Raw genomic sequence first — 15,186 nt, 5'->3', positions numbered from 1 at the left:
GGGCTGGCTGGCATGTGGTGCTGGGGGATTGAACCGTGGTCCCTGTGCTTTGTTTAGCTTAGTTTGTTCTAAGTAGGTGCCTTAGACCACTGAGCCATCTCACCAGCCCCTTAAAATGTTTTAAAAATGGTTAGCTTTTTTTTTTTTTTTTTTTTTTGAGGTTAAGAGCAGAACGTATTTATTGGGGGGAAGAAGGCCCCTGCCCGAGGGGACAGAAGGGGCACCCTAGTGGGTTGTCCCCTAGTTTGCATATTTTGACCGTCAACCTAAAACATCTCTTAAATTCCTGCCTTAAGTCAGGTGGTATAATAAAGATGTAAGTTATACAGGCAAGATAGAAAATTTATATCTCACTTGTGCTTCACTTTTGCTTATATTTTGATGTATTAAAATGCCAATAAGTTAATGAAATATAAAATTTTTAATAATAATGATAAAAGTTGCTTCAGGTTACTTTTGAAAAATTCCTAACATCATTTTCAAGAGTTTTAAAACATGACAAATGCATTTCATAGTCATCAAATGGGTATGGAGACTTAAAACTTTTTTCCAAGGCCCCATTGTGGCATTGGGGGAGGGGAGTGGTTAATCTGCTAAGAATTGGAATTTGCATTCTTACTGTAAGTACTGGAAAGTTTTTACTTATTTATTTTATTTTATTTTTTATTTTTATTTTTTGGCAGAACTGGGGATTGAACTCAGGCCCTTGCGCTTGCCAGGGAAGTGCTTATTCTACTGAGCCATCTCCCTGGCCCCTAGAAAGTTTTTAAGCAATTGAATATTATTCTTTTCCTCTGCTACTGTGTTTCGTATTTATTTAGAACACGCATAATATTGAAGTAGTGCTGTCTTTTTAAATCCATAATTAAGTAAATTATAAATAAGTATTTGAAAAGAAGTTTTAGTGTCATTTATTGGACTAGGCTTCTCTGATGGAGATGGCTTGAGTTGTTCACAGAAAAGTTGAACATTGTTATTATTATTATTATTATTTTTTTTTTTTTTAAGGAAAAGAGTAAATCCTATACTGGAAAGCTTTCTGTGGCTGAAACTCAAAGTTTATAGCAAAAATTTCTTTAAATTTTGATCTTACTGGGCTATGGATAAAGCTCAATAGCACAGTGCCTGCCTGGCAAGTTCAGTATCCTGAGTTTGATTCCTGGTAACCCCTCCCCCAATTGTTCTTACTGTTGTTCAAAGAACTGGTAATAGACTTAGAAAAATTAAACTGATCTCCTTGTGGTCTGTACATAAAAATGAGTTCTAGATAAAAGTTAGATGTAAAAATGTAAAGCATGAAACAAATAGGACCAAAACAAGGCTATTAAAAATCATTTTAGGACAAAGACCGTTCTAACTATAAAACATTTAATTTTATATAGTTTTGGGCCCAGGAATTTAGCTTGGTGGTTCAGCACCTGCCCAGCAAGTGAGAAGTCCTGAATTGGGTTCCAAGCGCCCACAAAAAAAAAAAAAAAAAAAAAAAAATATATATATATATATATATATATATCCTAGAATTTAGGTCACTGTGCTTGGGCCACTGGCCCTGGAGCCTCAACCCAAGCCTCAGCCCCAAGCACCTGCTTCCAAGGCCACTGGGTATCCCTGTGTTCCTGAAAGGGTCTCCGACCCAGTGGGTGCTATGGGGCATGGAAGTGGTGCTCATTTGCCAGGTGTGGGGGACTCCTTAAACCAGTGATTTAGTTTTATTAAAAAAAGAAAATACAGGGGCTCAGTGGAATAAGCGCTTCCCTGGCAAGCACAAGGGCCTGAGTTCAATCTCCAGTTCTCCAGTTCTGCAAGAAAGAAAGAAAGAAAGAAAGAAAGAAAGAAAGAAAGAAAGAAAGAAAGAAAGAAAGAAAGAAAGAAAGAAAGAACAAAAAAAAATTTAATTTTATTACAACAAAAATTATAAAATAAAATGAAAAATGTCACTTGCATAACATAATAACAATGACCAAAAAAAGACCAAAGATCAAAGTCAGTGGGATGACTAGTCAATTCATGAGGAAAATGGGTAAAATGTATGCAGTAGTGAATTTATGAACAGAATACAGACAGCCAATTGACATTAAAAAAATACTTTTATGAACAAAAGGTTATTTGAATTCTGTCTGTTTGTTCCATAGAAAATTTTTCTTTGAGTACAGTAGTTTTAATATTTCTAAGTCCAATTGTGAGGTTTGAATGAAAACTTACATTAGATACTATAACAAGATGATCTCTTATAAACTGTATATGTGTGAGTGTGTGTGTGTGTGTGTGTGTGTGTGTGTGGGTGTGTGTGTATGCTAAATGAGTCAAGTTTTGGTTTCTTAGTAAGAAGTAAGTTTCATTAGCCTTTCATAGTAAGATGGTTATACATATTTATTTGTCTAACCCAAAGAGCATAATCACTTGAGAATCATTTTTGGACTTCTTTTCTTAAAGAAATAGGAGAAGGATGTTTTGCTTAATTTTGTTTTTTTTCTTTGTAGGTGCCAGTGTTCAAACATTCACTCCATTTTATTTTCTGGTGGAGCCAGTGGATACACTCTCAGTTCGAGGCTCTTCTGTTGTATTAAACTGTTCAGCATATTCTGAACCTTCTCCAAAAATTGAATGGAAAAAAGATGGAACTTTCTTAAACTTAGTATCAGATGATCGACGCCAACTTCTCCCAGATGGATCTTTATTTATTAGCAGTGTCGTGCATTCTAAACACAATAAACCTGATGAAGGTTACTATCAGTGTGTGGCCACTGTTGATAGTCTTGGGACTATCGTTAGTAGAACAGCCAAGCTCACAGTAGCAGGTAAGTTTTGTTAAGTGATTTATTTGCTTTTTCAATTTTTATCATGGGTAAATCTGGAAGGAAAAATAAAAGCAGTATTATGACACAGCAATAATGGCACAGACCTCTAATCCTAGCTATTCAGGAAACTAAGGCAGGAATATTGCAAGTTTGAGGCCAAATGAGGTAATTTAGAAAGAATCTGTCTTAAAAGGGAGTAGGATTGTGGCTCAGTGGTATAACACATGCCTAGCATGTGTGAGTTTCTGCCTTCTTCAGTCCCTAATACCGTACACAGAAAAAGGTAGTATTATTTTGGAGTTTTCATTTAATTGGTGACAGCAAATCATTAACATGTCTATTGCATATACTGCATATATCAACCTTTGCTAGGGCTTGCTCAGTACTGTATGGAATAAACTAGCATAGCACTTCCTCACTTGTCTGAAGGCTTAAAAGTTGCTGTCAGAGGTACCGAGCAACTTTTAACCTTGTTTTTTTTACCCTATGGCAGAAGAAGGTAAACAGGAAATTTAAATGAGGTTTGATGGCTTTTAGCCTACCTAGGAAAACCATTTAGTAGGGTTTTGTGAAACTTAAAATAAAGAAAAAAAAACCTAAATATTTTGGCAGATTTTTCTTCTTTCTTACCTTATTCCTTCCTACCTTCATTTCCTCCCTCCCTGTGTCTGTCTGCTATGACTTCTCCAATATGTCTGATATATAAATTAGTATAATGACTTCCTCTTTTAATAGCATTTAGGCCAGGCTTCTGTTTATCATGATGTTCTTAAATGTTTCTTTTCTGAGTTTCTATTTGTGGCTTCTTCATGTAAGCTCTACCCTTTCTGTCTGCCACTTCATTCTTCCCTTCTATCTAGTCTACACACTGGTCAGAGTACTCTTTCTTACCCTTCAGTGGTTTATTGGTTCTCTAGTAATACTCTCAACCTAATAAGCTCGTTAACCAGCCTTTTAATTCCTTTTGTGAGCTTATGCCCACGTCTTCAGTCTCATTTCTTACCGTTTGAGCCCTTACTCCCATCATCACTACCCTCACCAGTTTCAGCAATGTGTTATGTGTTCTCTGTCATTGATTTCCATTACTTCTTTCCTCTATCTCTATCTCTCTTTCTCTTTTTCTTTTTTTTTAAAATTTTATTTATTTATGTGTGTGTGTGTGTGTGTGGCCAGCTCAGCCCACCAGGGGGCAGGGCTGGCTGGCATGTGGTGCTGGGGGATTGAACCGCGGTCCCTGTGCTTTGTAAGCTTGTTCTAAGTAGGTGCTTTAGACCACTGAGCCATCTCACCAGCCCTCTTTCTCTTTTTCATTAGGCTTGTTTGTGCTTTATTTCACTCTCATGTTCTTTAGGTAGGTTTTTCGACTGTCTTAGTAAAAGAGGCAGTTGTAATACAAGGGACTACACTTCTGTAATTACAAAGAGTTTTATAGGAGAGTTATATAACCCACTCTTGGCTTGATTACCCAGAAGAAGTAGCATTTAAGCTAAGAGATGTATAAAGTGCTATTTAACAGTTACAGAGTGCATTGTAGCTATCTTGAAATACTTTCTGCAAATTTTTGTTTCTGTAAGATACAGTACTAGAATTGGGATTGCTGGATACCCTTTGTGTGTGTGTGGAAGAGGTTTAAAATGTACTAATTTGTCCTTTCCTACAGAGTTAAAATATGACTCAGCAGTTCTACCCCAGGTATCTGCCCAAGAGAAATGAGGAGAAATATCCACATAACAGTTTGTACATGACTGATAACAAGTGGAAATACCTTGTCTACCAAATGATGTATAATCAAAACATGGTATATTCATCAGTGAAATATTCTTAGCAGTAAAAAGGAATGAAGTCTTTATGACAACATGAAATGAGCTGGGGAAAAGTTAAAGCAGTCATAAACAATCTTCAGAATAGGTATATCTGTAGAGATAGAAAAGTAGGTTAAGTGGTTCTGTAGGGCTACAGACCTGGGATTAGGGCTAATATAGGAAATGAGGAGCAAGGTTTCTTTGGAGGATGATAAAAAGGTTCTGAAATTAGGTAGTTGGGATAGTTGTACAACACTGTTCATATAGTAAAAAATCATTAAGTTGTATGCTTTAAATGTTGAACTTTATTATGACATGAATTATATCTCAATAAAGCTTTTTTTTTTTTTTTGGGAAAAAAAGATATTGCCAACTGGTGCATCCCTGTAATCCCAGCACTCAGGAGGCTGAGGCAGGAGGATCTTCAGGAGTTCAAGGCCAGTCTGAACTACATAATGAGACCCTGTCCCCCAAAAAACCAACTTGCAAGGGCCTGAGTTCAGTCCCCGGTTCTGCAAAGAAAAACCAACCAACTATACCAAAAAATGATAATGCCATGCCATTCAAAAAGAATTTTAGATATCTGGTTGTAAACAGAAGCAGATTGAGACCAAGTCCAGGAAGCAGGGAAAGTTTTGAAAGAACATTAATCATATAGCCTACAGAAATAAGTATGAGGCAGCTTTTCTTCTTTCCTTTCATTTTTCCTTTTTCCTTTTTCCTTTCCTTTTCTCCCTGGTTTCTTGTCTGGAGAATAGTCTGGCTATTCCCCCAATTCAGTGGGGAGGACAGAGTTGGTCTAAATACCAACTCCATATCCCACTCCCACTCCCTTTTTCCTCTTGCTGTTCTCCAGAGGCAGCAGGACAGCCAGCTTCCTTCTTGTGAGCACAAGAAGCCGCCGTCTTCTCTGCCTGGATATGACAGTTGCTAGTTCTTCCATCTGCTTTCTCTATTCATAAACTTTTTGTTTGCTAATTCCCCAAATATCTTGCTTTCTAATTTCCCATTTTTTGTTGTGGTTTTCCTTTTTTTTGGCTGGCTCAGGCTGCCTTAAGGGCTGCTCTGGGTCTGGGAATTGAACCTTGGTCCCCTGCACCTGACTGGGTTTGCCAGAGCAGGAGCTTAAACAGCTGAGCTAACCTACAAGCTTCCCAGGTTTTACATTTTAAAAAATTACTCATTTTCATGAGATCTTAAGAGGAAATGTTTTGATCATTAAAAAAATAGAACCAATTCTTCATTTTATTTAAGCTTTCTTTTCCTTCAGCTTTATTAGATTTTTATGCTTCATGTTAATCTTTTTTTGATTTTCTGGTTTTTCAAAAGTAGGTATTTGGATTATTTTCTTTCATTCAAGATTCACCTTGAAATAAAAAATAAGGAAAAAGTTTGTAGCAGAGTTAGAAAACCTGTGTGTTATTTATATTAACCATTTGGACTAATTAACCATCATAATATTCTGAAACCTGGAATTTTTTCTCATAATTTCCTTTCTAGTCTTTAAAAAATATTTGTTTACATGTACTTACAAAATTTTTGTTTTAATTTAAAAGTTTTATTGTGTTCTGAACAGAGCTGAATCACTTCTTAGATATTGTTAATAACAACAGTAGCTAGGGGCCGGGGAGATAGCTTAGTAGAATAAGTGCTTGCCTGGCAAACGTGGGGTCCTGAGTTCAATCTCCGGTAGTGCAAAAAACAAAACAAAACAACCCCCCCCAAAACAGTAGCTAATTCAGTAATTTAGATACCAAACAATTGCTATATATGAATTTATTTATTTATTTATTTATTTATTTATTTATTTATTTATTTAGCGGAACCGGGGATTGAACTCAGGCCCTTGTGTTTGCCAGGGAAGCGCTTATTCCACTGAGCCATCTTCCCAGCCCCTATATATGAATTTTTTATGTTAGATACTTAATTTTTTATGCAAGAACTTTTTTTTTTTTTTTTTTTTTTAGCGGGGGGGTGGAACCAGGGATTAAACTCAGGCCCCTGCACTTGCCAGGCAAGCACTTATTCCACTAAGCCATCTCCCCAGCCCCGATACTTAATTTTTTAGATAACCATATGAAACTTTTTATAGTTCTCAGTTTACTGATAGAGAACTGAGGTGAGAAAGGTAAGTAGTTTGCCGCGTCATAGAGCCAGGAAAGGTAGAGTTAAATTCACCTTCAGGCATGTGACTCTAGAATTGACATGTGGAGCTAACCACATTTTATGATGTCTGTGTAGTACTTATGATCACAGCATTTTATTTTGCAGTGCACTAACTTTAAGCTTAGAGAATAGTTCCAAGAAGAGAATAAAAAACTCTCATATATCTTCACACGGATCACTCAGTTGTTTACATTTTACCATCTGCTTCATCGTTGTCCAAGTACTTTTTCTAAACCATTCAGTATAGTAAGTTGTATACATGTTGCCTTGTCACCCCTACTTAAACATGTCAGTGTACAGATCTTAAAATAAGGATAGTCTCAGTAACAACAGGTATCTACCAAAATCAGGGAATTAATCTTAGTACAGTACTAATTAAATCATTTAATTTAGATTTCATACATTACCTAATGCTTTAACAGCAAAATCAAAGGCAAAGACTTCACAGTCTCTCCCCTTTTCTTTTTGGTCTTGGGTTACATGTGTTACTTAGTTTTTTCATTATACTCTTTTGATATACAATAGGCCTCCAAGTTTTCATTGTCTCCTCTTCAGTTTATTTGATTGTCCCCTATAGAGAGATGCAGTTTGCTTTTCCAGGCAGAATAATGGAAAAGTAATGCTGCAGTTCTCAGTACATTATGCCAGGTAGCCTGTGATACTTTGTTTCATTGCTGATGATATAAATGTTTACAGTATTTTACCTGATTAAGATGGTGTATGAACTGTTTCTCCCTAGTTGTTAACTAGTAGTATTTTGGGAAGACATACTTTGATATTTTGTAAATGCAGGGGCCATCATATGCATCACTGCCCAGAGGCTCTGAACTACTGGTGGCACAGGCATGACTGTCCATCCCATTGTATGCCATGTCCTGGAACAGTTACACACATTATTGGTGGTATAAGCTGACGGGAATGTGTTAGTAAATTTTTACCTATTAGTTTTGCCATCCATTGAAGATTTTTGCTTGAATAAGTTATTATTATATTGTTAACCAAATGGTTATTTTTCTAATTCGTTCATTTCTGCAAGGTAGATATTTTCCTTTTCCTCCACTTATTTGTTAATGTCAATATAAACAGATTCTTTTTTGGTGAGTTATCATGTAGAAATGCCATTATTCCAGGTTTACCAGAAGAAACTCCCTTCATTCTTGGGTCCACGTTTTTCTTCTTTTTAAAAAAAAACATATCCATTGTTCTTCAGACTTCAGACAGTTCCATACATTATGGCATAAAACTCATCACCTGAAGAACATAGTTAAAAAAAAATGGTTTATCTTTTTTTTTTTTTTTTTGCATATTCCATTCCTAGAATCAGCCATTTCTGCAAGAAGTTCTGGCTAGTTGTAATGGATGATTGGCATTTAGAAATCAAAATAAAGTCAGAATATGTATGTATTGTCATTAGAATGATGCTGATTCTGGACCTGGGGCTAGGTAATGTATGGGTGTGTGTGTGTGTGTGTATGTATTAATATATATAATACATATATATTAATATATATGTATTAATATCTAAGGACTGGGTATTTATCAACTATATGCGTATCTCACTTTTCTTTTACATCTATATATTTATAGATGTACAATTGTATAAAACTGTACACTAATACCCTCATTGTAGGCCAGTACCATGGAATTTTTTCATATTTACACCTTAGTTTTTCAACTATGAGGAATCTGACTGTAATTATCCTTAGTACACTTACTTATTCTGTAGCCCTGTATGTAGCAAATTTCCTAGCCCATGGACCTTCTCAACCCTGATTCACCACATGTTGTGGCTCATGAGTTGACTTGCTTCTGGCCCATGACTACATTTTAAAGTAATATTTACTGACTCTTTTCCCCCTTGTTTTCTCTTATTGTCCAGGTCTTCCAAGATTTACCAGCCAGCCAGAACCTTCTTCTGTGTATGTGGGGAACAGTGCAGTTCTAAATTGTGAAGTTAATGCAGACTTGGTTCCATTTGTGAGGTGGGAACAAAACAGGCAGCCTCTGCTTCTGAATGATAGAATTATCAGGCTTCCAAGTGGGACACTGGTGATCAGCAATGTGACCGAAGGAGATGGGGGACTGTATCGCTGCATAGTTGAAAGTGGTGGGCCACCAAAGTACAGTGATGAAGCTGAACTGAAGGTTCTTCCAGGTATGAACTGATGCTTTTGTGTTTATTAATGAGTAACAATTATTAAAATTTTTTAAAATAAGCATTTGATGTTTGATTTGACATTTTCTTGTCAACATAAAGAAACTTAGCTTTTTAAAAGGATAAAAAGAAAGTATGCCAGAATAGCCTGCTCTTTAATGAATATATTGTTCACATTTTATCAAGTATTGAAGTATATTCAGTATCAGATGATGTTCTTCTTGATCAAAAAACATCCATTTTTTGTCAAGCATTTATCTTCCATTGCATTCTCTCACTCAGGCTAATTTTATAAGGCCAGGGAGATAGCTCAGCGGTATCAGTGCCTGCTTGGCCAACACAAGGTCCTGAGTTCAGTCCCTTGTACAAAAAATAAATAAATAAATAAATAAATAAAAAAGGTATGAATCAGGTAGTAACTGGTAATTGCAACTCTGGAGTGCTTGGATTTCCATAGTCCTTCCTATTTTAATGTAAACTCAGCTTCTCTTTCATTCTTTTTCTTTCTGTTCCTATTGGCCTTTCTTATAATTGACTTTGTGTTTTTTTTTTTTTTTCCTCTCAATACTTAATAACTTCCTTTTACTTGTAGCTTATATAGTACCTCTAGCCTTTTGATGTTTCCTGATCTTTCAGCTTCAGTTCCTACTGCTGGATGCTTGATTTTTTTTTTTTTTTCCATATTCCTTTTCAAATTCTGCTGTAGAGTTTTTGAGAGGACATTGCTTTGGATTGTGATAAAAGGCAAAGCAAGTTGATATCAGTCACAGAAGTGTGTTTTTTTGGTGGTTACAGAGGTAAGAGCAGATTAGTGTCCGCCTTAAATGTGAGCAACTCTGCTGTTGATTGGCCTTTTATTAGCGCCACACTCTTAACCCACTGAGTTAACAGGCTGCATGATTAGCTGATTTTTAAAGACTGAGCTGTCACTTAATGGTTGGATTTCAGAGATACATTCACTGAAATGAGTTGTCACTAATCTGTTAGGTGCTATTTACTTGTTACCATGGCTACGGAACTATCATTAATTGGGTAGGCAAATTTAAAGCCAGTTCTGATGGTTATTGTGGCTATGTAATATCTTTCCTTAAGTGTGTGGAGAGATGAGTTGCAGTTCTCTGTCTGTGAATGGCCTCCTTTTTCTCAAGAGACAACATTGAGTAAATATGTTATTATAGAGAACTTTTATCTATAAGAGCGTGCGTTTTTCCTGTGCTCACAAAAAGGACATCTTTATGAAATAAACACGTATTAATTCTAATATCTGAATACAAGATGCAGAAATGCAATGGAAAGCTAGATGGTTGCTGCATTATGAAATCAAAAGATTGACAGACTAAAGAGATGAGATCCAGAAAGATTTTCATAAATGACATAAAAATAGGGGGAAGGAAAGGAAAACTTTTATTTCTCTGTGAGTGGACTTGTGTGTCTTTCCACTGTTTGTGCCATAAAGTGCCATTTATATTATCTTGTAAAGTGGTGAACATTGATATCAAATTTCCTTCACTTGACCAGTAATAAGCACCCAGAAAACAGGAATTGTAATTTATTATAAATATAGTGCTTTGCATAAAGAAATTACTTGAGAAGTATTTGCTAATTTAAATGGAATTTTCTTGTGTTACTTAGGCCACACAGACTGAGTAGGAATTAGCAGGTTCTCATGATTTAATTAATAAACTGCTTTGTTTTTTAATCTTTGTTTTTCATTTAAATTCTTCTTAGATCTAGAGGAAACACCAAACTTAGTGTTTTTGAAACAGCCTTCTTCCTTAGTCAGAATCATTGGTCAGAGTGCAGTGTTGCCATGTGTTGCTTCAGGACTTCCTGCTCCAGCCATTAGATGGATGAAAAATGAGGAGGCGCTTGACACAGAAAGGTAACTGTTCTCTACTGAAAGGGCTTTTTCAGTCTTAGCTTAAGACTTTTTCTATTCCTGTTTGGGACTATTGACTACTAGAAAGTGGTGGTCTAAGCACATTGAAATGATCATATGTCATCCTTGCAATATATTTGTTATTGTTATACATGGTTTGGGTTTGTAAAGAAAAAACACTTTCAAAATGATAAAGGATAATCATTTAGTTTATTCTTTCTGCAGTATACTTAGCCTAAGGTTTCAGAATCTCCTTCCCTCAGTTATTGCAAGAGCTTCCAGTCCTGACTAGTCTGAGTCTGTTCTGATTTTTGCATGCAATTTGATGTGTTTTTTTTCCTCTGCTCAAATAGTATAAGCAGATGTATTTTTCATCCTTTTGTTCTTGCCTTATTAAATCATTTCATCTTTCAGTTCTGCATCATATCTCACCTCCCCCATTTCTTTCTTATGGATGAATACTTTTCTGAATTGTAGTCTCATAAATGAACTGGAATGGTAATGGGGGTGGCAGTAGGTAGGTATGTTTTTGTTTTTAAAACAAAGTTATCTTGTGCATTGTAGGATATTTACTGGGATTTCTGGCCTCTACCCAACAGATGTCAAAAGTACTTCTAACTTTTGAAGACAAGAGTGAGGCAAAATTACTCCCAGTGAAGGATCATTCTTGTAGAGCAGTGCTGTCCAATGAAAATATAATACAAGCTACTTTAATAAGTTGGAATTTTCTAGTGCCAGTACTAAAAACAATTAGAATTGTGCATGCACTGTTGAATACAACAAATATTTTGTGTGATATACTGGTTAGATTGAAACATAATTTTACACCTGCTTCAGCTTGTACATGGAAATGAAAATTAAATACACTTAGTTCCTTGTGATACTGGCCACGTACAGCAATTTTTATTAGCCCCATGTGGTTAATGGCTATTGGACAGAGCAGATCTAGCATTTCCTCTAAGGTAATTAAAAGAGAGCATACAGTCTTGATTTGTATAGTTCAGTAGCCAGTGGTCTTGTTGGCCAGGTGATCAACTTTCAGTGATCAGTGAGGATGATGCAGTACCATGTGATTGGTCCTACATGTTCCGGTAGTGTAAATGATGGAATCACTCCCAAATCACCTGAGTTCTTTCTCAATACACATCGTTCACAAACTTCTGTCCCCATTTTGCTTCCTATCTTTCATTTTCTTTTCTTACCAGCTAATTATTATGCAGGGAATTTATTAAACTTCAAGGAATTACTTTTTTTTTTTTTTTTTTTAAAGAAGAGTTTTTTTTTTTTTTTTTTTTATTTATTTATTGTGTGTGTGTGTGGCCAGCTCAGCCCGCCAGGGGGCGGGGCTGGCTGGCATGTGGTGCTGGGGATTGAACCATGGTCACAGTGCTTTTGCTTAGCTTGTTGTAAGTAGGTGCTTTAGACCACTGAGCCATCTCACCAGCCCCAAGGAATTACTTTTTAAAAACACCTTTGCTGGGTGAGGGACACAGCTCAGTGGCATAAGCCCCAGCCTGGCATATGCAAGGTCCCAACTTCGATCCCCAGTACCACAAAATAAATAAATAAATAAATAAATAAATAAATAGAAATCAAAGTGAAAATGTTCAAAGTAGGTGTATATACAAATCTACCAACATAATCCCTACTAGTCTGCGTAGCCAGTAAAAAACAAGTAAAATAAATAGCAGTGCAACTTAATTTCTTTTTTGCTAGAAGAAACATGGTGTGCCTTAAAAGAAGAGATAAAGAATTTCAGCCTCCTAGAGCAGAAGTTTTTATTGGCTGCATGTTAGAATAAAGTCTTTACAAAGAAAGCTTTGAATAGATTTTTTAAAAACCTTGACACTGGGCCAGGGATTATAGTTCAGCAACACAAGTGCCTGAGTTCAATTCCCAGTACAAGAAGGGGGAGGGGCAGGGATATACCTCAGTGGCACATTGTGTGCCTGGCAGGCACAATATCCTGAGTTCAGTTCTTGATACCAAATGAAACAAAAATCTTTGAAATTTTGCCATCTTAGGAGGATATTCTGAATACATAATTAAGATGTAAATAAAATTATTTTTCTTTCTTTTGTTTTTGTGTATCAGGAATTGAACTCACTACCTTGTGCTTTCTAGGCAGATGTTATGTTGCTGAGCCATAAAATTAGCCCTGACCCATAAAATTATTTTTGTATAAGAAAAATGAGGATTTCTATTATTTCCACTTATTTAATAATGATTGGGGAAATAATTATTGAATGTTCACTGTGTCAGGAACTGTTCTAAGTACAGGGAATAGAGTAATGAACCAAACAGACTTTATTCTTGCAAGGCTTATATTCTAGTTGGGAGGAACTAGATAATAGTAAAATACTGTCAAGTTATAGTAAATGAACCGAAGAAAAAAAGAGCATTCCAGGGTTGCCAGGAGAAGTAGAGATGGAGTTGCTATTTTTATTTTTATTTTTATTATTTTTATTTTTTTTAAATTCACATTAAGTTTAATCAGTCAAGTTAATGAAAATATCAAAATTTTTGGGTTAGCGTATGGCAGCGAAAATTTAACTTCTGTTGTAAATAATACAGTATTTAGTGTTTCCATTGACAATCTATACAGCAGAAAGAGCAATTGCATTAAATCTTAATTTGTCAGGATCACGTTCCATAAACTTCTTGCAAACTTCTATGGCATCCTCTAGTAAAGTCTCATCACTAGTTTTCCCATGGTTAATTGGAAATGATTTCCGCCCATCTAATTCATAGAGATGCCCATCTACATGAACTAATGCAATAAAATGAAGGTCTACTTTTTCATCTGTATTTGGTGCCTCAGTCTGACCTTCGTGGGCACTGGTCTCATGAGTAACTCGAATAGCGTCATAGTTCTCCAAGTATCTGGCTCGTTCTTCAGGGCTCATTGACACAGACTCCTCCAGGAATTTTTTCAAGGTTGATCCAGATTCAAAGTGCATCTTGTCTTTATTGTTCGCAATAGCATGGATCAGTCCAATTGTTCCGCAGGCATTGCTGATGGTTTGCTTCATGAAATACACTGATGATGTAATATCTTGCCCCTGAGATTTTATTTTTTCCTCCTCTTCTGTTCTGAATACTTCATACTTTTCTGTAATAGGAAATAGAAGTAACACTGCACAGACTGGTCTTGGTACCATGCTAAGGAGTTCAGGATCCATTCCATATACATCAACAAACTGCCAGTTTGGGTGTAGACCTAATTGTTTGAGGAACTGGTTGGTATCCTCAGGGTTGGCCTCCAGCGGCCAGAGTTGCTATTTTTATACCAAATGTTAGAGAATTATTTTCTTAGAGTGATTCTTAGTCTGAGGTCTGAATAGGTATACAAATCATAGTAGAAAACATATGTCTTCCTAAAACATCCAAGTTTTTTCACAGGTATTTTTGAGGACAGATGGTTTTTAAGTCTAATGTGGCTATGTAATGGTCAACAGTATTACTCTGAGTTTTATGGATAATTCAGGAGACCTGCCATGTAAACCCTGAGTACTTAAGAGACCCACACTTCTCACGGCTGTTCTGTGCCATTCAGCTCACATACTTTTTACATAGTGTCCCTTTGCCCTGCATATTTCAGCATTGGAGCTCTTATACACTTGTCTTTTTACTGTGAGCATAAACAGGTTAAATAAGTTCTGCCAAGCAAATGTACACTTCTTCCCAGGCTTCTTTTAAAGGGAGTAAAATTGACTCCTCAGGTTGCTGCTGTACAGCACTCAGCGATGCCAAGTATCAGGCTTAGCCATTGTCAGGAATGCTTTAAAGATAATTATTAGATAAACTATTGCACTTTGAAAAGCTGGTAGCATGTGTGTACACTGTTGATTTCTCACTTAGATCAGAGAACATTCAGTTTTTCTCTTCCTAGACTTAGTAGTGATTTTTTCCAAGTATAGGCTTTTATCTTAAAAATATTTTGTGAGGCACTAAGGCCCTATTTTATTTCTATTACTTTTTCACAATTATTCTTGCTCTGTTTCATTATATGATATCTTGCTTCTCTGTTTCATCACATAAAGTTGGAATTTGAAGGTATAATGCAGACATTTCAGATAGAAAAGTCACTTCATAAAATGACTAATCATGACCTTACAAGATAGTATTTCTTAGAGAAGTCAGTAATTCTGATTCTTGTTTTCAGCTTTTTCTGTCCAGATTTTAATCTTGGACATGACTTAGACAAATAATGTACTGAAGTTTATTTTTAGTATTTTAGAGAACGGTTTACAGGGTGATCAGGGTCTCACTACTAGTTCAGACTCATAGTGATCCGCTGCCTGTTTATAGCCTCCCAAGAGCTGGGATTACAGGTGCATGCTACCACGCCCAGTCTCAGTCACCACCTCCGTGTGCCTTGGGGGC

The 15,186-nt window shown here is 36.1% G+C and overlaps 1 protein-coding gene and 1 pseudogene across 1 annotated transcript in view; one reads left to right on the top strand and one right to left on the bottom strand.

Moving 5' to 3' along the window:
- Neo1 (neogenin 1) overlaps positions 1–15,186 on the top strand; it is a 213,878-nt gene that overhangs the window by 59,913 nt on the left and 138,779 nt on the right. Inside the window, exons 5-7 of the mRNA XM_023712423.1 lie at positions 2,481–2,798; positions 8,646–8,921; positions 10,650–10,803. Of these exons, the coding sequence (XP_023568191.1) occupies positions 2,481–2,798; positions 8,646–8,921; positions 10,650–10,803 (748 nt within the window). The remainder of the gene's footprint in view (positions 1–2,480; positions 2,799–8,645; positions 8,922–10,649; positions 10,804–15,186) is intronic.
- LOC105741844 lies at positions 13,398–14,063 on the bottom strand (annotated as a pseudogene).

This window comes from Octodon degus, unplaced genomic scaffold (genome assembly GCF_000260255.1).
Source record: "Octodon degus isolate 3935 unplaced genomic scaffold, OctDeg1.0 scaffold00026, whole genome shotgun sequence".
Lineage (NCBI taxonomy): Eukaryota > Metazoa > Chordata > Mammalia > Rodentia > Octodontidae > Octodon > Octodon degus.
This window is presented reverse-complemented; position numbering and strand designations above follow the sequence as displayed.